At 35.0% G+C, this 24,931-nt stretch overlaps 1 protein-coding gene across 1 annotated transcript in view; it reads right to left on the bottom strand.

Annotated features, from left to right (window-relative positions):
* Positions 1 to 1,947: 1,947 nt before the first annotated feature.
* LOC147067013 (venom protease-like) overlaps positions 1,948 to 24,931 on the bottom strand; it is a 47,013-nt gene continuing 24,029 nt past the window's right edge. The window contains exons 4-10 of the mRNA XM_085954617.1: positions 16,433 to 16,556; positions 15,962 to 16,016; positions 13,755 to 13,873; positions 11,684 to 11,821; positions 9,156 to 9,285; positions 3,663 to 3,785; positions 1,948 to 2,933 (exon numbers count right to left, since the gene is read on the bottom strand). Of these exons, the coding sequence (XP_085810743.1) occupies positions 2,766 to 2,933; positions 3,663 to 3,785; positions 9,156 to 9,285; positions 11,684 to 11,821; positions 13,755 to 13,873; positions 15,962 to 16,016; positions 16,433 to 16,556 (857 nt within the window). The 3' untranslated portion in view covers positions 1,948 to 2,765. The remainder of the gene's footprint in view (positions 2,934 to 3,662; positions 3,786 to 9,155; positions 9,286 to 11,683; positions 11,822 to 13,754; positions 13,874 to 15,961; positions 16,017 to 16,432; positions 16,557 to 24,931) is intronic.

Raw genomic sequence — 24,931 nt, 5'->3', positions numbered from 1 at the left:
TAAACATTTTCCTGAATGTTTATTATTTCGTAATGTACATATTCTGATTATTTATAAAAATATCAATAATAATTTGCAAAAAAACATAAAAAGTCATACTTAAATACATTTAAATTATAAAAACTCCGTATAAAATATATATACTTATATCAATATGTCCCTATATCCCTTGTTAAGATTTTATAGACACGCTGTACTATTTCGAGTTAAGTATTGCGCAATGTCAATTTTCCGTAAAAGAGCGTTATAACTATAGTTGTAATTAATAAAATCGTATAGAGTAAGAAAAATGCGACGTAAAATAAGGTTTCTATCTCAGAATATGAATGTGTTATGCGGAGTCAGTAATCTATTTCGTCCGCGCAAAAGCATGTTGAATCGAGTCGAAATATAAAGTGCGTAATATTATTCCAAATAAAAACGATTTTTGGACATTATCTCAGCTGTTATTTAATTAATCACCATTAAATTTTGATGATTTTGAGATAAGAAAAAACGGTACTGTTCGGTTATACCGGAGGCAGCGGAAAACGCATTTTGAAAATAGCCGATGAACTGGATTATTTGTTAGTTTGGGTTAGTTTAGGTTCGGTTAGGTTAGGTTGGGTTAGGTTAGGTTAGGTTTGGTTTGGTTAGGTTAACCTTACAAATAATCCAGTTTATCGGCTATTTTCAAAATGCGTTTTCCGCTGCCTCCGGTATAACCGAACAGTACCGAAAAAACTTACTCATTTTATATGATGAATAACGTTGATAAAATCGGTCTAAAATAAATTTAGTATAATTTATACTATTTAAGACATTTATTGTTAATATTGTGTACATTCAATCTTGGAAATACATAGGTTTAATGGAGTAAATAATATTGTAATATGTGAAAGTAAAACAGTTTTATTTATTTATGAAAAGACAACAAATAAAAGTTCAATAAAAATTTAAAAAATGTCAAATGCATTAAAAAATATGGTGTAATCACTTTTTTAAAAGTACGAAGCATTGTTTTTTCCAATCTTTCTCATTTTTATTAATTTATGTGAAAAAATAAAATCAATGTGCAATACATGGGTAATAAATCAAACTTCATTCAAACTCAATTTTTTTCTAATGTATTTGTATGTTATTTAAAGAATTTTTTCTGTTATATTTTCGTTTTTATTTTATTTTCCATAAAAATTGATAAAAAAAAACGCAATCCCGAAAGTTTTGGGATTATGTTCCCAATCCCGGATTCATAGGTATCGAAAATAGTTCGGGATCCCGGGATTGTAATCCCTAATTGTAAGAATAAAGCGATTGTGAAAGAACGGGATTAAATGTCGTGAAAACAACCGAAATGTAAAGGAAACGCGTTTCTAAAAGTGATAATAATATAATATCTGATCATTTCAAGTTTGTAAATGATGTGGTCGATTAAAGGTAAGTGAAAGTGTTATTTGTTAAGAAATTAACGTAAATAATGAATACATTTCGTCGAAACAGCTGTAGCTGTAGCGCCATCGAAGAAGAAGAATGACTACGCATATGACCCCAAATTTATATTGGCAGTAACGACTTGCAAATCGTAAAAGTGACAAATCAGCAAAATCTCAAAGTCTCTGATGTGTTATTGGATTACATTTTTTTTCACTGTACCGAACTGTTTGTTTTAAATATATCTGGCAGATAAAAAACACCACACTTAAACCTATTCCAGAATAACAGTTTATGTGAACAATATTTTTCATCTGCGGCTGCAAAATACATATAAGAACATAACACAAAATTTCTGTAAATGTACGTGACAGTATCTCTTCTCAAAATCGTTTGTCCTTCATCTCATAAAATCATAAATGATACAATACTGACTCAAAGTGTACCTAACAGTGCTACGATAACCATAATTACGTTTTAATAACTGACTGGGCTATTACGGTGGGATTATGGACATGTGAAGTAAAACACGGTTGGCATTATAAAATACAATATATTATAACAGAGTATTTTTATTTGTAAAAAATAGAAATAGTTATACCACGCCACATGGATATCTTGTAGGTACTTAAAGATTATAGTCAAACAAAAGATAAAAAAATAACACTAAGAGGAAAATAGGCAACGCAAAAGTAACACACAAGTAGCAATAATATAAAGTAGTCACAAATTTTAGTTGGTTGGGACTTATCTAATATCACTGAATTGAACTTGCATATTCTTCTCATGAAGTAATTTGTTGTTTCAAATGCTCGATATTGTTTTTCGAAGATTGGCAGTGTTAAAACTAAAGAGCGCATTTTAAAGCTAATATCTTTAATCTCTGAGAACTTGTTAGTATTATTTTGTTGAAAGTAATTTTGATTCATTTGCTAAGCTGATAAGTTAATTAACGCATTGAATAATTAGTATTGTCTGTATTCGAAAACTTTCCAACATTGCAGCGCATACTTTGAAAACCAGTGTTTTATAGCGTATTTTCTGTTGTGTTTTCTTGATGTGTGATGAAGCCGTTTTTATGTCAGCGCAGCAGCTCTGGCAAATTATTCTCAGACCACTTAATGTATGAACGGGCTACAAATTAATCTGTGATGGAAAATTTCTTGCAACTATTGTTATTAATTATTAGTCTTAGTAACATTTTTCCGCTTCACCATCATATTTTAATCTCCGTAGATGAAGGTTATTTGACATATATTTAGTTTGTCTGATTCAGCTACTTGAAAATTATTATAAGTCTCGTGATTTTCTTTTGTTTTAATATTATTCTACCGACACCTGTCATTATTGTGACATTAGGGCCAGACAACACTTTCGATCCACGGGACGTGTTTAGCTACTCTCACATACACGTCTGGAACAGTTTTAGTACCGCAGCCAAAAGGAATAGTCGCAACTGCCACGATTGTATATGTGCAGTAGACATTCTTGTTCTGTATTTGGATTGGACTACCGTAGTCACTCTGCAAATTAAAATGTGATTACATTATTAATAATAAAATTTTTGAATGGGCATCTACCTAACCAGCAAAAAGATAGGTACGAGTACCTACCGATTAAAGAAAAATCAATTTTATCAACTTTTTCATTTTATTTTATAATAATAAAACAAATAGGTACATACATCAGTAGGTATTATACATTTCTTTTAGATTTGAAAATCAACATTATTTTAGATCGAAAGTATGCTTTTGAACTTTGGACAGTGTAAAGGAGGATACCTACCCACTGTTAAAAGGAAAAAGTATTTAACCCACAGAAATCAAATTTTACAGGAAGCCCAAAAACGTTTTTGTCGTGGTTTTCGGACAAAGTTAAAAAATATACAACAGACATAAACCTTAAATGCATGACGATAATTATTTTGGTTTTTTATATTCCTAATCTGATATTAATTATTGAGGTACCGGTATCCGATGGTTAAATATATTTTCCAACTTCACCTATTTCTTTTAAAAAAATTATAACCTAAATTTAAATAATATTTCATCATTTGCAGTTTACATCCTTTGGTCATAGCGTGTACCTATTTATTCGTGTCCAATGTTATTATCCATCAAACGTAGGTACACATTTTGAAAAAATCTGAGAGTTAACTTCTTTTTATTTTCTACAGTTGAATGTAATTCGTATTCCGTTATGGAAAAACCCTTTGGTTTCTCAAACTCTTAGCGATAATCATGTTTTGTTACCTGGCAAGTCCCTTTCCCTTCCGTTCTGCTTCCATAGCAAACGTATACATCATTGTTGACGATTAAGTTTTCGGTCGCATACAAAGCAGAGCACTGGGCGTGCGGGATTTCTTCCAATTCCACCTAATCAAAAATACATACCATGAGTGCATTGAGTTCATTATTTTATCAGTAGGTACGGTGTTGGTTTAGTAGCACCCGCGATGGAGGAGCAGACGTAAATGCTAGAACGTAGTGGTCGGGCGGGCGGCGTGCGCAACTCAAACGTATAACCGTGTGTGAAAGTATATCTACGGAACTCACCTGGTCCACTATTTGGACCCATTGATTTCTTACAATTTGGCTATATGAGTTACGAAAAAATAATTTGTATCCAAAACAAATCGCCCATCCAGAATAAAACAACCATAACTGCAAATTCCTAGTTTTGAGAAAATCGCAATTAAAGTTTTTCAACCATTTAAAATACTCTTTTCAGATCAAATATCTCAGGTATGAAGATATTTTTTTTTGTTTCCACAGTAAAATAATGTGCTTCAAACTATTTTCAGCAAAAAAAATCTGAAAATATGTTTTTAAAGCCTTATTTTAGCACTTGTGGTCTTTTTACACTAGATATTTTGGTAATGACCTACACTTTTATGCATTTGTGTTGTTTTGAAAAATATTTAAAATGAAAGGTAGTGTTTATTTTTATAACAATATATACATTGGAATGACTTAAATGCTAATACAAAAATGTGCTAATGTAGGTAATATTTTTTTTTATATTCTTAATGTAAATAACCAATTTACATAACAAATGCGAATAAAAAGAGTTCCTCTAACGATTTTGTGATTCTGAGTAATGGTGAGTCTGTAGACTCGCGATTAGTAAATAGCGTCAGAGTGGCTCAGATTAGCAAGTGAGTCTTATTCATCATCATCATGTTCTCTGACATCATTAACAGGGAAAGGTGGCTCTGCCGCAAGACTATCATAATAATTACGGTACACGTTTGGGATTAGGTTAGACTTGCACAAATCTTACAAATCTTTAAGTTTGCTGCTGATAGCTTAGGTGGATTTTCGTACGCAGCAACTAAAATTGGCTCCATTGTCTACCGCTGACTGCTGTGCGTTCGTATGTCAATGACTTTTGTTCGGCATAATTTAATTTATTAAAAATTATCAAAGGTACTCCCTTTCTCACTTGGATCACTTTGATATCCTTCCATAAAACTTTATCACCATCTGTATTCACATTAAAAATCGTCCCCCATAGCAGGCGACATCGTGAAAAGTTGAAGAATGATGGGGGTCGATACAATGATGTCACGGGATGTTTCATCACCAGCCATTTGCTTATTTTGATTGCTTATCAGTGTCAGCATTCTTAAACCCTCCACAGAGTGTGCACTGATCTTCCAAAACCTTGTCACGAGTGTTTCTTGAGAAAGTATCACCTATGTCTAATGTTTTCATAAAGAATGTCTTACATACCTTTATCATGTTACCGTCCCATGTCAATTGGTATGACAAATTTAGTTTTCGGTTGGGCACACCTTTCTTTATGCGTCTATATTTTGGGAAGACTTCAGAAGTATGGGTCACGATAAAATTACGTTGTCTAATATGTTCTCCCATTTTCCAAAACTTGGTATTGATGACAACTTGACATTGATGTGATAACTTAGTTTACACTTTCGTTTACAATAAATTATCATTGCAACTGCCTTTGACACACTTAGTTGCAATGATCTTACTTGAAATGGTTACATGCTGTTTACCAAAATGTACGTTCTTTTTTGCAATATTTCGCTTCCAGTTTTTAGGTTGACGATGTCGCTTGGGTGATAAAGTTGTATTTTGACTATTGGCATCGATAAGTATATCGTGACTTTCAATCACTGGTGGAATCCATTTCTTGATCACTTCTTTCACACACATACTCAACTCATCATCTGTGTTATTTGGTGAGAAATCTCCAGTGGTCTCATTCCTTTCAGAACAATCCTGCTGTAATATGTTTTCTTTTTTTTCAATAATTGCTATTATTATCAATTTGGTTAATCGATCATGGATATCTCAATCTAATAAATGCATGCCTGTCACCATCAACAAAAATCTATATATTTTAATTAGGAACAGGAAAACACAATTTTAGCACTTATGGTGGTTTTGAACTGGATGGACGAAATGATGAATGAACCTCTACCAGATTCTTTAGTTACATCATGCGATTGTAATTCTAACTGCCGTACATTGCCATGTAGTTGTTAGAAATCGGCTTTGACATGCGCATATCTTATTGTGAAAATCTGTAAGTAGTATAAAAATTATGAACTGAAGCAGTTTAAATACTTGCTCGTTTATGTATGTTGTTAGTTTTTTTTTTTTAATAATTATGTACTTAGTGTAGATACCTACTGACATCTTAGTCCAAATGTGATGGCGAAAAGATGGCTCTTTCCTTGCTTTTTTTTCGTGCTTTTTATCGTCTGTCATATTTTGGGACTTGGGATGAACAAATTAACATCGGAATTGTGGTCGGAAACGGCGAAATTTTATTACGTTAATATTACACCTATGATTATGTATTTACCTGCCCTATAAAATAAACAAGGTGTTCCGTTAACATTTCAGGATTTGCGAAGTGTTCCAACGTAGGGTAAGTTTGGGAAAGTTTATTAAAAATATATCACTTTCTACTAATAAAAAAATAATATTTTGAATTTTTTAGGTCCAAAATATTTTTTTTTTGTAGTGAGAGTAATATTAATTTGATAACAATATGTCGTTTTATATTGAATATTTGTTATCAATTAAATCATATAATTTTACAAATTTATATACTTAATCCGAATTTACAAATTTGTTTTATTTATATTGAATAATATTATATATTAAAATTTAAACATTACGACATTGTTTTTTAGATATCTAAGTGTAAGAGTAATTAACCCAAAAAGGTTGTAGATAGCTTAAGGAGGCCTTTATCCGGCAGTGGATGGAAAGTGGGTGATCATGATAAATGTAGATAAATATATAGTTTTACAAATTTAATCATCATATTACTGAGCAGGTTTTAAGTAGGTACTTATGTAAGTGCAAAATATTTTTTTCCACTAGGTAATTGTTTATTAAATAATAAAATATTTTCACATTCGGGCATAATACGATTGACGATTTTTCCGCAGAAAACCAACATGTTATGCGAATTTAATGTGATACATCAATATAAATGATAAACCATGCGCCTATTTAAATCCTCGTAAAAGAATGTAACAAGAAGTAATATGACTTCTTATTCGTAAAATAGAATGCAGTACAATTTTTTGTTGAGATATGATTATATTTTTGTGGACACAGTTTGGTAAACACGTTATATTGACATAAATTTGCACCACAGTCGAAAACCTAACATCTTAAAATGTACTGCTCCAGTTCTGAATTTGAACCCAGTGGAGAAAAGCCAGTGGGAAAGCCACGCACACGATGGGGTGATAACATTACAAAAGATGCCAACCAGCTGCTAAAAATCAGGAACTGGAAAAGTCGTGCGGAGGACCGCTGTGGCTGGAGGACGGCGGTGGAGGAGGCCAGGGCTCGACTTGAGCTGTAACGCCATCGAAGAAGAAGAAGTTCTGAATTTCTTAGAGGATATGCACAAAGTATCGCAGAAACTCAATAAAAGTTAAAACGCAAACTTATAGCGCTTTTTTTGGGGACCGTCGATATGTAGTTCGAGAGGATAGACACAAGAATCGTCACAGAAACGTGAAATAGCAGATTTTTAGTTATCAACCTATCGTACTGAAATAATATATCGGTCACTATACTTATTTTGTTTATGTCCGATCCTAATAGGATCATAATATGGGCCTCCACAAAGTGGAGGTTTCTATTAACAGATTTTGTTTTTATGAAAAATGCATGTCAGCCACTTGCTCAACCTATTAGGTCCATACTCTGACTCATACACAAATTGAAAAACAATATGTGTACTTACTTGCCATGGTGTTGGATTTTAATAAAATTGTGATATAAATCTAATAAAAAATATGTGTTGACGGCACCGTAGTTTTCTACTTGTTTCCACTAAGGTTCACATATTATGACGTTACACGATGTTGGCTATTTTTAACCATCGTCACATAATTTGTTAGGCTCCTGTCTACACGTCACATTTTTGACCTAAACGTTAAAATACAAAAAAATGTTTTTTGAAGAAATTTTGAAGTTATACTTCTTTTGGCGCGTTTGACATATAATTTATTTTTTCACACGTAAAAAAACGCACTCGATTGGATTAAAACCACCGATTGTTCGGTTATCATCCGAACGCACTACCTTTATGCTACAGTATGATACTGCAATCGTGACGATTATACAGTATAATATTATAGTTTAGAATTGTTCCGTTGCTTAGGCAGCGAATTTATTATTGTCGGCAATTTCCAATTCCTTACGTAAACAAACGATTAAACATCATAGTGGCAGTAAAGTTGTTACTTTAAAAATAAAAACAACGATAAATAATTATATAATTTAGTAATATATAAATTAAAATTTATAGAAATAAACCAACGGCGCTTCAATAAGCGGCCCGTTTTTTTACGTGTGTAATTTCACAAGATAATTAAGAACTAGTCGAAGAATCTAGTTTATGACAAGTTTTGTTTTTGTTTTGTTACGCCAAAGAAGTAGGCATAACTTCTAACGCGCGTAAATAAATACAAACATCGATTTTTTTTTATGTTTATCCATAAATCCCGATCCCTAATATTCTTTTTCAAATCCTGTTATATTTTTGGCTGACCCCCTTCCCCCTCCGTCACAAATAATCACATTATATCAGACCTCCCTCCCCTAGAGTGTGACGCCATACCTATATGAACGGCCTTAACTATTTCCATAAAATGGTTTTATGAAAACTATATTGTGTGTTTTAAAATGCTCTGTTTAGGAATGAAAATAGTAATTTATTTTAATATTACTAATCTACTGAATACAACAACGCTTTATCATCATATTTCTCAATTATTGGGAAGTGTGAAATTGAATTGACTTCAATATAATCAAAATTTTACCTCGGCGGGTAACCGCATTGCTATAATACCAGAGGAATAGAATTAGATTAGCAAGTGAAAAAAGTCACTTGTGAAAACTTATTATGGATCAATCAAATACACTGCAAAAGAACGAAATGAGGGTAGAAATTTCTCAAATTCATACTTTGGTTTTTGAAAACCAAATATTAAAGGTAATGGGTTTTTTTTGGACCTATCAGACATAAAAAAATAAGGCACACAATCGCTCGCCAAAATGGAAAAAAGCTGTAGGATAATACAAGTAGTTAATACAGAATGGCGACGATGATCACATTGAAATCCCTGTGTGTAATTATTGTTAAGTTTACAACGAGTCAAATCGCATTCGCCAAGTGTGATTTTTAAAAAAAGTGTCATCATTGATAACAATAATTATTGATAACCGTTTTAGAGTAGCTACCTTTAAGAGAACAGTACTCTGTGGTCCATCTAGTGAAGTACTTCCCCATCCAGCGAGAACTGCTTTGTTTATATTAATGGTTGGGTCTACATGGAGACATGCTGGAATTACAGCTGGACCAAATGTTGCACTGCAAAGTAAAAAGAAAATATAATACATGTTGTAACAAAAACAAATGGTTATAATCAGGTCACGAACTGGACTAGAGCGTACCGAAACACAGCTCCGGTTCATGAAATCTCCGAGATTATCGTTCCACCTTGTGAAAATATTAATTTGACTGTCTGAAGTAGGTAGGCCATATATACCCAATAATACATATACCCAATAATAAATATACCCAATGCGCACTTGCATTTGTCTTTCTGCACCCGCTGACCCTTGGTGTGAGCATGTCCCCTCCAATACGCGAGGATGTGTATCATCCAACTCTATGTTTTCTACTAAAGTTTCAGTCGACTTGTCCGCTACAAACTGAAATTCCCTCCACCGAAACCAAAAAGTCCAGGGAGTGGCAGTTGGTGACAGAAACTTCAAGCTAATTTAATAATAAATTATTTCTTTTATTCAACAAATAATTCACAATTATTGAGAATGTAATATTCTTTTATATTGAATATACATAATTTGAAAACACCTCAGATATAAGTATATTATATACATACTAATAGAAAAAGAAAATTGAAAAAAAGTGAAGTGACTTTTACCCCTAGATAATAGTTTTTCGCAATCGTGGGAGACGGTCGGCCCAGACGGAATCTGCCGATTTAATATGAGCATAAGAGTTGTACCCAGTCGGTACTGATCGGTTATCAGGAATACAGCGGAAAACACATTTTGAAAATACCCGATATACTGGATTATTTGTTAGTTTGGGTTAGGTTCGGTTTGGTTAGGTTAACCTAACAAATAATCCAGTTTATCGGCTATTTTCAAAATGTGTTTTCCGCTGTATTCCTGATAACCAAACAGTACCGGCACTTTTAATTTTAGATTTATAAAATATATATACATATACTCTTTTTAACACTACAACAGACCATGAGGCCCAATGACAGTAGTGCACTGAAACAATAGTAAATTTAGTAATGGAAGAGAAACAATCATAAACACCCAGACTTTAAGAAAATACTAATAAAATAAGTCATAAAATTAAAAATTAATGCATGTAACCAATTCAGTCAACAGTCAGTCTGGGTAATATTGATTTTATTTTAGAGATACGAGGGTTGTCCAAGAATTAAAGACGTTTATTATTTAAAAAATCAGAAAAAAAATAATTTTACAAACAAAGCATACGACATTTAGGTACATATTCCCACTATTTTTCGACGTAGTCCCCATTACGATCCATGCACTTGGTGAACCGTGGCACTAGGTCCTTGATTCCCTTTTGTCGTATAACTCCGGCGCCGCCGTCCTCAAAAATGTTCTCACCTCTTCCTCCACGTCCTCATCGGTCTCGAAGCGTTTTTCGGCCAAATATTGCTTCAGGTGAAGAAAAAGATGGAAACCACTCGGCGCCAGGTTGGGGCTATAAGCAGGATGACGGAGGACATCCCGTTTGAATGAGTCAAAAAGCGCGGTGCTGACGTTGGCTTTGTGGGGCCGAGCGTTGTGACACACGCCCTTCCTCAGCTTTTCTAGTCGCTTGTTTTCGATAACCCTTTGGAGGTTTTTTTAACGTTTGGCAATAAAGTTTGGCGTTTATATTTGTCCTTTGAGGGAAAAATCGACAAGAATAACGCCTTTTCGATCCCAAAACAGGGTTGCCATGATTTTCCGCCTTGTGATTGTCTGACGAAATTTTCGTGAGCGAGATGAAGAGGGGTAGCCTTACTTGGCATTAGGTGGTGAACCTATGTTTCGTCGCCTGTGTCGCGGTGGACTCCCTTCTGGCTGAGAAAGCGAATGATTGTACGCACCTCGTAGGCAGCGAGATTCGACAGCAGAGCGTCTATCTCAAACGGACGCAAAGGTCACACTGAAGCAGCTACCGATCCGGCTTACCACTCGTTTTGGAGAGGGAAGTTTGCGCTACTCGCCAGTGCTGCCATCTTTTGATAAATAACACCCGCGTCGCCGAAAATGAATAAAGGTCTTTAATAGTTCTTGGGCAACCCTCGTATAAGGTACAAAAGACCAAATTCAAGCAAATCTGGTAAATTATTCTAGCTTTATTGTGATAAGTTTTAAGCTGTTTGCGGTATCGATAAATGCTAGATTTATCGCCACATGTCAGATGCGAATTATGTAAGCTATAATGATGCTTATTAAAAATTTCTAGATCTGGCAAGAAAAACGATAAGTTGGCAATGCTGGCTAAGCATGCATTTTTCACAGACGTAATATTACAAAAAGTGAAATATTACGGCATAACTATGTATTGATACGAAATTTAACAATAATATTAATAAATATAAACGTACCGGGTGTGCGTTACTTATCCTAATAAATAGAAGTGAGAATGTAAAACAATAATAATAAAAAATAAGCGGAATAGCTATGTACGATTACGTGTTACTTACTCTCTATTAAGATGCAATAGGTAAATTGAATCATATCTGGTATCTGGACTTTGCACAACGTGCGAGATATCAAAATACATTTTTTTGTCGATTGTTGCATCAAAATTTGGAGTTCCAAGAATCACGAATTTTAAATTTCTGGAATGAAGATAAACATAGAAAAGATAATGTTGCATAATCAGTGTTATTTTATTAAGTTTTATTATCTATGTGCAGTCAGATACTTCAATTTGATAGACACTCAAAACACACTTAGTAATAATATGATCTAATAAGACATAATCATTTCTTATGAAAGTTGTATGCGATTAAGTTAGTTCATTTTATATGGTAAGCGCAGTATATTAATGGCAAATAAAATCATTCGAAAAGAACTGAGGCAAAATTATTTTATTACTTAGAGAACTTAAATACTCTTATGTTATGATAGTGTGTCCACTGTCCAGTCCTGTAATTATTGTAAATACATTCCACTAATATTAAATATTATTTAGGTACGGTTACGATTATTTATTGTTAACATAGCGACATGAGCTATAAATTAATAATGACTGTTGAAAGGCAAAACCACTAAGTGACTGTTGCTACTATTTCATTAGACCAAAAAAATAATTCCCAATGCAATAATTTGAAATTTGAATAATATGTTGTGTTGATCAGGATGTGAAAAATTAAAGAAGAAGACACTTTCTCGATGATTTACAGGCCGCAAGAGCTTCACATATATATGGAATATTATTAAAAAACAGAATTCTTCAAAAACCGTCGCCATACTCAAATTTCTGCATGAGAACAGCGAGTGCTGTGTCAGAATTGGTGACACTGTCACATAATGATGCAGGATCACAACCGGGGTAAAAAGGATTACATTCTTTCGCCGTTTCTCATCATCATCGTCTTCGACTTCATAATTTGACCAAACCTGACACGCATACATACCACAACCGGTTTTATTCGGGTTAGGTTAAACCATATATTTGAATATAACGCACCAATGATGCAAGAAGGCTGTTGAGCGATAAAGATTTTTGGAAGCGCCGTTTCTTGATCATTTGCTCTAAGCATCGGATATGAATTGAGAGGAAGAAGTGGTACACAATCACTTATGCAGTTTTGCATTTCAAAACTATTAATAGTTACTATTTGACACTTCAAAAGTATTTGATTAATTATAGCCCCGGGAAACCTTCAATAATTGTCGTACACACAATGTAATGGGGAAGTTGATTAACATTAGATATATCATTAACTATGCAACGTTCACTTTTTTTATTATTTCACTCAACTACACTATAGTAAATTTGACTTAAATAAAATCATGGTTAACCACTGCAGATATAGTTAATAAGCCTCTTAGAGCCTTACCGCCTGTCGGGAAACCTCTTTGAGGGGAAAGGGCGTACTACTTTCTGTTCTACGAGCCTCCCTTGAAGTGTCTTTTATGATCTTGTTAGGTACCTACATTTTTGTTCCTCGGACCATACCAGCGGTGTAGCGGAAGTAAATGTGGATGTAATTGTTCTCGCTGAAAACGTTTTAAGCATTGCTGTCAAATACCTGGGACTAGGTATTTTCTTTTTCATACACAAGGTCCGCACCTGAAACCCCCCCCCCCCCTCCCCAATCCTTTATGAGCGCGCCAGGCTGTACACGCTTCTTTCAATATTGAACCAAACAGTACATACAGACCGTTATATTTTATTGCCAGTCCGGCGTCCTTAGATGGGATATCCACCTAATACTAAGTACTTACTTATATTTATTGTAGGTATTTGGTATCTATGTGTACCTATTATTAACATTATTGATATTCATTTTACCCAGGGCTCGAAATGGACCGGAACGCACCGGAGCGCCGTTCCTGTTCGTGAAATCGGTAAAATTATCGCTCCGTCTCGTGGAATAAATAATTTGACCATCTGAGCTGGATAGGCCATATAATAGAAAATCTAACACACTTATTTTTATGAAAAAAACACATAAACTTTGATAACTTTACTATGTAAAAATCTTGAGAAAACTGTGGAGCGCTCCGGTTCGGATTTTTTTCCATTTCGAGCGCTGATTTTACCCCTTCGAAGAATGGACCAGAGTGCAGTAAGTTGTAGTGAGCACCCATCTTTTGTGAATAAGTGTACCGGCACATCCCCATGCCGCTGTTTCAACTGCACCACCGAATCCTAATAGCGCCTGTACAATAAAATAACGGAAATAATAATAACTGGTGACGATATTTTGTGGACTGTATGAAAAGACTAAATGATTTGGTTATTGGCGGTGGACAGTGGAAGCAGTTATTTTATCCAGGCACTAACTCTTGATGTTGAGGTGGTCCAGACTGCTAGATCTTGAAGCGCTCTCGGGTCCTGCGCGCACACACTTGTTGTAGATTGTTATGTAGGTATATCACTTTCACTTTCACGTGAGTCACCCAGTACTTGCTGTATCTGGATAGCGACATTTTGATTGTCATAGGGTAACAGCTATTTATGAAATTATGGTCGAATGATGATTGATGAATTAGTCACCCTGTAGGCTAGCACGTGGCGGTGTAGTGACCAGTGCAGGTGTTTACGCATACACGGCTCAACAGTGACTTACCATGTGCCTGGACGACACGATATAATATAATCGAAGGTATAGGTATGTGAGTAGGATATGAATTCGGATGAAATTATGGCAACCATAAACCATGAAGCGCCTTACGTTTAGTGAACCAGAAGGAAAATAGAATGCGGGAATACCACACCGTCGTTGATATATTAAATTCGAGCGGGTGTAACCAACTGGATTTCAATATTGATAAACGCTAAATATATCATCGTCTACCAGAGCCTCGCGAATATTATTTTTTCAATATTCGAAGCATGGTAGAGTTCTTTTGCCAATACCATCTGTAAGGGATCTTGGCATTGCGTTTGATAGTAAGCTGACAGTTAGACTTGGTTTTACCATATAGCTGTCATTTGTAAAAAGACACTGCAAATTTTGGCCTTGGTCTTGCGTACTTCCCGACTCCCGTGTCTTTTCGTATATTGATATATTCGATATACGATATACATCATATATATACATACTATAATGTATAGGTGGGCATTGTTTTATAATTTTTTAAAATAGGGTCTGCTTAGCTCATTCGGTGTACTTCCTTGCATCTAATTTATATATAGGTAATATATATATTTTTTTGTATTCACACTTTTCTACTGTTTAATAACTTTTATAAAACACTGTTTTATTAATATTTCTTTGTTTCTAAATGCCACGTTGTGAACGTCTTAAATTATTAACTTGTAATGTTCACTATAGGTGGGTATGTAAAAAATTGAAACATTTTAATCTCAATTTGAAAAAAAATGCCACGCGAGAACGCGGTACAAGACGACAAAAATAACGCGATGCTAATACGGATTAAAATTTCCAGTATACTGTGCGAAAACATCTTCTTGGCTACGCTTCTAGGAGCTGTTGTTTACTAAATGGGAGGAGCTTGTTAGTTTATAATGGAAGTGCGGTTAAAAATGGGCGGAGCATGTTAGTTCACAGTTTAACATATAGCCAAGAAGATGTTTTCCCACTATAAACATAATATTTTGACAAATCATTTTATTTTATTCTTCGTTTGGTAAAAAGAGTTTTCCTAGTTCAAATATTGTTAAATCTGTATGAAAGCTTTGTTGTTTTCGCTAGAAATCTAACAAAAAAAAAACACGAAATTCGCCCCAATTATTATTTTTTGGATAATTTTATTTTTCAACTCTTTTTTTGGACCAAGGATTGTATCATTCAAGCCAACCAATACCAATCTATACCTTCAGCAGTTTTCGCAGTCTTTCTTGTAGCGTGCATACTGTATTACGTAATACAGTCCATATTATTATAGTAATAAAGTACAACAAGTAGTAAAAATAAAATATTATACATAGATATTATGTAGATGTAGTCTAATTTGAATCTTTTGTCTGTCATGCACCTTTCAAATACAATACTTATCAACGCAACGAAATGTCAATATTAGAATAATGATAATGGATTATTATACAACAATGCCTCATTTGGAAAATGTTGCAATAATTATGTTGATTTTTTCAATATGATATTACCTATGCGCTATGCATTTCGATCCTTCAAGTTTTTTTTCAAATTTGGAAGGAACAAACATACATATTATTATTTCATTTTAACTTAACATATAGGTACACGCTCTGTGTTATAAATATGTTTAAAATCTGTATAAGCTTATCTGTTTATTTGGTAGGTAGCTAGTAAGAGACATACCAAATGTGGAAATTCATTTAATCCAGCAGACATACCGCCAGCAACACGACGTGACCTGAAAAATACATGGTTATAAACGCGATGGTGGTAAAACAAAAATTAACTATTAAAATTTGAAAATCTTCCATATTGTTAGAATTTTATGAAATAAATGAAGAATTTAAAATAATATCAGTAAAACAAATTTAAATTTATTTTCAATAGGTAAATGGAACTATTTTTTATGTCAGGTACAAACACAATGTTTGCTTAATAAGAACATCTCATAAGAATAAAGTTTATTTGCTGAAGGCCAATAATTGAAACGAAAAAAAAAATCATTGTCCGATAATTTTGGTTAAATAATATATAAGTATTTCATTATTTTTCTAATGCCCAATTTACCCCGGTCCATTTAGTGTCCATATATTTACTGAAGCACATATAACTGAGCAGTTTTAGGGTTGAATGACAAAAATTTAAATATTGAACCTTGTATTTCTACGCTCGCGATGATTATCAACATAATTAGAGCACAATCCTTTTGGCTTTCTCGGATCTCCAAGTGGAAGACTGTTATTACATCCGAAGAGTGTGTTGGCCACGTCAATGCAATCTAAAACAACATAATATGTAATCATACATATACGGGTGAAATTCGGGAATCCATGTTAACGGTCTTAACGCATTATACCTACAAGGAAATATGATAAGACGATATTCGTTATATCTTTTGTGGTACATTTTTAAAATGACACTTGTATGGGAACTGCTCATCTAGTAGTATATCAATGTATGTAATATTATAATATTAATTATCAACTAGCGGAGCCAGCTGGCAACGGCCAGCGTCTCGCTTGATTGTTCAAATCATAGGGCCAATAAAAATAGAATCAGCTTAGAGAACCCTTCATCCAACAGTCCACTGTCCAGGCTAATGGTAATTAAGATGCATTTTGATATTTCTTCAAAATATCTTCGGGTACCTAGGTAATATTAGACGGTTACTTCTAAAAAAATAAATAGTCAGTTTGGCATTAAATTTTAGCTAATTTTTCACTTTTGCAAGGCTAGTTTTAATTTTCTGAAAATTGAGATTGTTGTGATAAAAAAATAAACATTTCATTTTTCGATGAAGCATGAATCCAATGGATTGATCAAATGGCTAACAACTATTTATCGTAAGAGTTTTTTTTAATATTACTTCCATTCTTTGATGTCAAGCAATAATATGGCGATTTATTTAATTGTTTAAACTAATTGTCCACCGGTGCCCCATTTTAAGATTTAAATGGTTTGCGAGAAGTATAATAATTGTGATGTATACTATAGGTATTGAGGATATTATAGAAAGTATTATTAAACAATATTACAATATATAATTTTTGACAGATCAATATAATTATTACTCTTTAATCTCTTCGATAATAACATACTAATCTCTTATCTAAACGCGACTTCAATGATTTTGTTAACACATTCACCAATTGCTTTTAATTTGCATCGAGAAAATCCTTAAAAACAATTTGATATTTTAAAAGATAAATGATTGAGAAAATTGTGTTTACCATTCGACACCATACTTCTTTTTACGTTTTCATTAATCTGTCACAAATAAATTGTAATATCGTTTAAACTTTCTATATAGGTATTTGATATATTATTATTTTCACATATCATAATTATTATTCTTTCAAACTTGTATTTAAAACGAGGCACTGATGGACAATCAGTTTAAACAATCAAAAAAACATACATATTTTAGTTCCTATGCCAAGCATATGGCCCCCCAAAGAATAAAAGTTATATAATATTAAAACCTCTTACGAGAAATAGTTGCTAGCCATTTGACGAATCCATTTTGTCCATGCTTCATCAAAAATATAAATTGTATTTAAAAATACAATTCAAATTTTTAATGTCACTATCTAAATGTCATAAAAATAAAACCATTTTTACAAAAGTGAAAAATTCAGTCAAGTTCGAATGGCACTGGCCTTTCATCAGGAGGCTCGGCTTCGATTCCCGGTGACTGACATGACCCGGCTCACGGCTAGCTCAATAATGCTACCGGGCCGTCACTGAGGAGACTAGTGATGAACTAGGAGAGGTGGATCTCCTTTGTAGTATCACAACTTTTGAATTCCCGAATAAAACTCTCAGCTGGTGTGGTGCCGAATTTATTCAGGTACTAGAGTTCACGGTCACACAATAAGGTTAACTGTCATTGTTCCCGTAATTAAATCTCATTAAAGTATCAGCAAACTATTTATTTGTTCACTATAGGATCTCTGTGAAATCTTTCACGAGTTCCCAAAAAGTCACACCTAATTCAGAAAATGTATACGCCGATATTCTTTGGATATTTTTAATTCGAGAAATATTTTCCCATAAGAAAGAAAATATAAATTATTCTTTGGTCACACAGTATTAGGTTTATAAAAAAGAATAGAAATTATTTTATTGTTGTTTATAAAGTTTATTTATGTTCACAGTACATTTACAAATATTTATTTGTGTTTACAGACTTGTTTACAAAAGGTTTGCTTAATGTTTACAAATTTATTTACTAAAATTTGTTTTTATGTTTATGAATTTGTTTACTAAAATTTATTTTATGATTATGTTTACTTAATAAAGTTTCAAAAATTTATTTTATAATTCCGAAAAAAGATTTGTAAAATTTATTATTACAAACTGAGTTTATTAATTTGTTTTTATAAAACAAATCCGATCGCGTAATTTATCCCGATTACGTCACCTCGTATGATGAGTAATGAAAAATGAAATTACTCCGCGAGCGCGTTACTATCGACAGATACGTGGTATTCGAGCTACGTTTTAGCGGCCGACGTCACTACCGACAGATACGTGTTATTCGCGCTACGTTTTGCGGCACACGTCACGACCGGCAGATACGAGATATTCGCGTTACTTTTTGCCCGTCGATGGGGACTTATTGTAGGTAAATTTCACGAATGTTACTGAGAACCGTATCTCGTATCCGCGGAAGGACTGCTGCTTAGTAGGAGATCGCTGGTGAGAAGTGTAGAAACTAATAATTTTACGGGAAAAGTGGTCGCCTTTTATACCCTTCGGATAGAGGTTTAACAGGAAACAGTCCGTAAGGGATAGCAGATGTATATCTTTCTCTCACGGGATAAATTTACATATATCTCCCGTTCCTGGCAACTTTCTAATAGAGATATCTTCTAATTAAATCGGGTTAAATTTACTCTACCTTATTTTCACAAAATAAAGTTTCAATAGGGGTGTTTCGAGCACCCTCTAGAACAAGTCCCTTAAATACGCCGTTGCGATGACGTAAGCAAAATAGTTGATTTTATATGATTTTTCGTGTTCAAACGAAGGGGAAAGTTTCTAGCTTTCCATCGAGGTATCGGAATAAGTATTCGGGTACTAAATAAGGGAATGGCAGTCTTTAAATTTAAAATGTCAAAACGAAAGGTTGACACCCACGTACTAGTCCTTTCCACCACTCTTGGCCTTTTTAGGCCAATAGAATTTTACTAAGTTTTAATAAAACTATTTGGAGCCGCAGAAAACGTTTCATTCGATATTTACCTTTCAGACGAACATTATTACGTGAAAATACTATAATATTATACTTAACATTTCAACTTAAATATATAAATGCTTAATCCTAACAAGATGTTATACACGAGTAGTTACTAATTTATTTAATCTTGCATAGTGACTTTTATATAGTAATATGGATGTAACCTTGAATCTATTTTTACCTCGCGAGCCAGCACAGCTGGGCCGTAAATTCTAGTCGGACAGAATTCAGTTAAGGTTCAAGGTCACGCGTCAATTTGTATTTTTAGTTGCAGTATTTAATTCTTTTATTTACCCAAGATGCGATTAAGATTTATTATTATTTATGGGTAGAAACCCATCTATACCAGAATCTTAAGTTTTTCCAATCGTTACTTTTACAATATTCATTATAGTCAGCGAGTTATAGCATTAATAAAATCTATAATTATAATTACGCATCTATAGATATAGGTACGCGTTTACAGTATTTTTATAACGGTAGTTAGTTTCTATCTTGTATTGATAAAATTAGTGTTAAAATTCCTTATTCATAATTATACAGTATATAAATTTATAAATATTCAATTTTCTTTTCCAATTTTCATACACTTCCATTATTGCTATAAAAGTTATTGAAGCATGTACTTGCTAAATTTTACGTAAACAATCTCTCCCATAACTTATTTTCTAAGTTTAATGGAGATTTCCCGGAAATTATTTTCAAAATAGATCGCGCCCAAATCTACGCGACGTGTCATCTCGAGGCCTGTGGTCACAGCGTTCCAATTACACTGAGCAGTCTCGATTCTTGGAGGCGAAATTTTTTACGTAAAATTTTATTACATTTACAAAGAAAAGGTTAACAACATACATTTTACTTCCTAATACTAAACGATTACGCTACTGGTTACCTTTTCATGGTCTTTTTCGACCATTTCATTCTTGATTCTTCCATAGTTTAGAACCATGGGACTTATATATCCTGTCTGAACCGTGTCGTGAGGTTGTCGCAAGGCTATTGAGAAGTAGAATTGACTACAAGGCTAGATTTGTATAGTTATGTCGTTAAACCATACTCTGCCACAAACACTAACTGAAGGTCGGCGTTTCTGCTCGTGTCAAATGCCCACCCTTAATAAAGACATAACTGTATATGTCTAGTCTCAATTCACCATTGCAACACCTCAGGACACCGTAAAAATGCAAAGCGATAAAGCAACAGTAAAGCATATTCAAAATAAAATACACAAAATCTGCGCATGCACACAAAGTTTTTCTTTTACTTTTTATAATTAATATTCGCCCAGATTCAGGTCTTAAAATTCTAATTAATAAAAGAAAATTATATAATTCAATAATTCTGAAGTTAAAAATTTTATTTTGAGGACGGTGAGTGCTGTATGGGACGACTACTGCTTTTCCTGCCGAGGGACAACCGCAAGGAAGAGGACTCACGGAGACGCTCCCTTTACAACCCATGGACAGAAGTAGAGTTCGACTTCCCGTCGCGAATCACGTTCCCGCTTACTAGAAAATACGGCATAGTACCATGATATGCCAGGGAGACTCCCCTGACAATACCTTTAATATTAAATTACATAGGGTCATTTAAACCTATTTAATCTAACGCTCAATACTCCTAGCTATATATTACATTCTACAGAATTTGAAATCAATCCCAATCAAGAGACTTATTTCTCGCAGCTCCGAATACCAATAAGGACTTAGCGTGAAAGTTACGAACTTCCCCACGCCTAAATTAGCAACGCTCTCTTCATTTCGCAGCTCCGAATACTAATAAGGACTTAGCGTGAAAGTTACAAACTTCCCCACGCCTAGATTAGCAACACGTTTTCATTTCGCAGCTCCGAATACTATTAGGGGCTTAGCGTGGAAGTCAAGGACTTCCCCATGCCCTAATTAGCAACACTTTCTTCGTTTTGCTCTCCCCGAAGACTTATTTCTTTCTCGCTTCGAGAAAAGACTTGTTTGCTTCGATAATAGACTTATTTCTTTATCGCTCCTCTCGAAGACTTGTGGTTTGTTCCGATAATAGACTTATTTCTTTATCGCTCCTCTCGAAGACTTGTTGTTTGCTTCGATAATAGACTTATTTCTTTATCGCTCCTCTCGAAGACTTGTGGTTTGCTCCGATAATAGACTTATTTCTTTATCGCTCCTCTCGAAGACTTGTTGTTTGCTCCGATAATAGACTTATTTCTTTATCGCTCCTCTCGAAGACTTGTTGTTTGCTCCGATAATAGACTTATTTCTTTATCGCTCCTCTCGAAGACTTGTGGTTTGCTCCGATAATAGACTTATTTCTTTATCGCTCCTCTCGAAGACTTGTTGTTTGCTCCGATAATAGACTTATTTCTTTATCGCTCCTCTCGAAGACTTGTTGTTTGCTCCGATAATAGACTTATTTCTTTATCGCTCCTCTCGAAGACTTGTTGTTTCGCAGCTCCGAATACTAATAAGGACTTAGCGCGAAAGTCACGGACTTCCCCATGCCTTAATTAGCAACACGTTCTTCGTTTCGCTCTCCCCGAAGACTTATTTCTCTTTCGCTTCGAGAAAAGACTTGTTTTTCGCTTCGATCAGAGACTTATTTCTTTATCGCTCCTCTCGAAGTCTTATCGCTCGCTTCGATAATAGACTTATTTCTTTATCGCTCCTCTGGAAGACTTATAGCTCGGTTTAGTTAGAGACTTAGCTTACAGGCGATGGCGGTAGCGATCGCTTTGAGCGACGCTTACCTGATCGGCCTATACGCTGATACTGACGTTTGGGGGGCGCATTCCGGATGGGGGCGTCTCGTAAGACATTGAAGTTAAAGTCCCTCCACCAAACCCGCCCCGTACCACCCTCGGTCTTAATCGAGAGTATCACGGGACCCATCAATTGGTGATGTGAAGCATCTAAGAATTGGCCTGGGAGTGTCCTGGGAGAAGATGCCCAAGACTTAGATTGCTACGCTCAAAGTGAGCTCTGACTGAGTTTACTGAGTTTACTCTAATGCAAAGTGCCAGGGAGAGAAAAAGCACATGGAAATTACTAAAAAGAAAATGAACCTACTTGTTTATTAAATTAAAGAACGAAGCTAATCATACAGGCAGCAAAATTTATGTGAAGAGATCTTCACGCCCGTAGTAAGACGCCGCAAATTTTTTGAAAGCAAGATAATTGGCCTTAGTAGCAACCAGGTCGGACGGGCCGATGGGTCCAACAGCTGGTTGGACCGACCTGAGCATTTCCTCCCGTTCGGAGCACATACTCAGACACTCCCATAGGATGTGGTTGGCATCCTGTATTTCCCCTCCGCTCGCGTCCAACGCATCCCGCCACTCGCCAAAGGTAGTACCTTGATCTTTGCTCCAGGGCGTTGGGAAGTTGGTCCTCGCAGGGCGCCGCCCTCCCAACCGTCCCACTCTCCTAAATTCTCTTTTGGGGGGCGCTATCTTGATGGGGGCGTCTTGTAAGACTGCGTCCAACGCATCCAGCCTCTCGCCAAGGATCCTCTCTTCATTAGATATTGTCGAGTCAACAATTCTTTCTACTTCAGCTTCTCCATCGCTAAGTTCGGAATCTGTTTTTGAACTCGCCAGTAGTTCTTCCCGCGCACATTCCTGCGCATCCATACGACGTTCTGACAGGGCGTGCACTCCCTCGTCTCTGTCGCTGGTAGCTTTGGAAAGCGGCGTAGGTGATACCACCGGGTCGTCTGCTCTTTCATTAGCCAGATTCTTCTCAAACTATTTCGCACCGCAGCTCCGAATACTAGTAAAGGACTTAGCGTGGAAGCCATGCGCTTCCCCATGCCTTAACTAGCAACACTCTTTCCGCTATTAATTTAAAATATATTACACTTATCACTGATATGTATATCACGCTTATCACAATTATATATATCAATTTAACACTAGTATTTAAAACACTTTTAACACTAACATTTTTATCAAGTATAATATTTAAATCTTTATGAGGTAAACTATTTTTATTACGTACAATTGCAGTAGTTGGCAATTTCTCTTCACCCGGCGCATCCAACGTACTACCTACAATTGCCCACGTACTTCTGACTACGCTATTTGGACGGTCTGCAGTCGTTACAGATGGTAGTGTCTTTTGACACGCCGCAAAGTTCTGTCCCCGACTACACCTGTCCCTAGGATCTAAAATATTTACAGAACCGAGAAAATCCGTAGAAATTTTGCTTTGTTGGTTATGGGCAGCCGTAGCTGAGTCCCATAACTCTTGTTCTCCGTTATTGAGTATATCACCGCCTTTGAGACGATGATCATACACAACAACTCTTTCGTCACTATATCTAGCTTTATCTATGTACATTAAGTTCATATTTCTTAGTTCAAACTTAACGCTATCAAAATTAATCTTATTAAGCCTATACAATTTATTTTTAACGTTCTTAATACTAAAGGACTTACATTTACTTGATTTTTGCTTAAGATAACGATTATAGTCATCTAATGCTATGAGCTCTTCTTCATTAAGTTTATTTCGCCTTAATTTACCGAAGGTATTAATGTTTTGTAGTCGACGATTAGTTCGACTTTTCCTAATAATATTCTTAACGTCAGCCTCGTGGGGTCTGTTCGCTAATTTAAAAGGTAAGTCCCTTCCTAAAGTTTCGTTGCTGGATTGCAACGACGATCGACTATCTAAACTACATACATCGCTTTTAATTTCAAGTAAACTGCCAGCTTCGGCTTTAGTATAGTTAGTACTATTAATATTTTTACACAAATGGTTAGCGGAAGCACAATAATTCGTTAAATTATTTGTTACAAGAGATCTGTCGTCAGTATCGACGAAACTACAGTTACTTACGTTTGCCGATGTTCTCAGCACACCAAGAGCGCCACTGCTTACGCCTTCGCCGCATCCACTGCTAGCTGTCTTTAACTGTTTATCTTGATAACCTTCTTCCTTGTTGCCAACATTTATTTCATAACTCCCTAATTCTAATTTATCTAAAAACTTTTTATATTCTATTTCGCCGCCGGTAAAAGGATTAAAATTTTCTACTATTTTACTAGCAGAATTCTTAATATCACGTTTGCGATGTTTCTCCGGTCTTACGCTATTATCCTTTACAAGAGGACCTGTACAAAGATTAACTTGGTTACTGGGGCCAGCTTCGACCTCACAGTGAACCTTAGGGTTAAATGATTTCACCGGAAGGGTGTCCTTCAGTTCACTTTCACAGTTAACCCTATTCGCCAGAAGAGCGTCTATGTCACTAGCTAGAACTCGGCTGAACGGCGTTCGAGGAACGTTCGTGTCACCTTCTTGAGTCTTCTCTTCGGCGGTCCGCCAGTGTTCGTCGTCTTGGAGCCATCGACGATCAACCCGGCCCGCGAGCCGTCTTCATGGCTCCTTTCTGGTCTGCTGAGCTGCTTGCCTGTC

The sequence above is a fragment of the Rhyacophila brunnea genome, unplaced genomic scaffold (assembly GCF_057557595.1).
Source record: "Rhyacophila brunnea isolate RB1 unplaced genomic scaffold, BYU_Rbru_1.0 scaffold_4, whole genome shotgun sequence".
NCBI classification, from domain to species: domain Eukaryota; kingdom Metazoa; phylum Arthropoda; class Insecta; order Trichoptera; family Rhyacophilidae; genus Rhyacophila; species Rhyacophila brunnea.
Note: the sequence above shows the minus strand (reverse complement) of the source record. Positions and strands in the feature narration are given on the sequence as shown.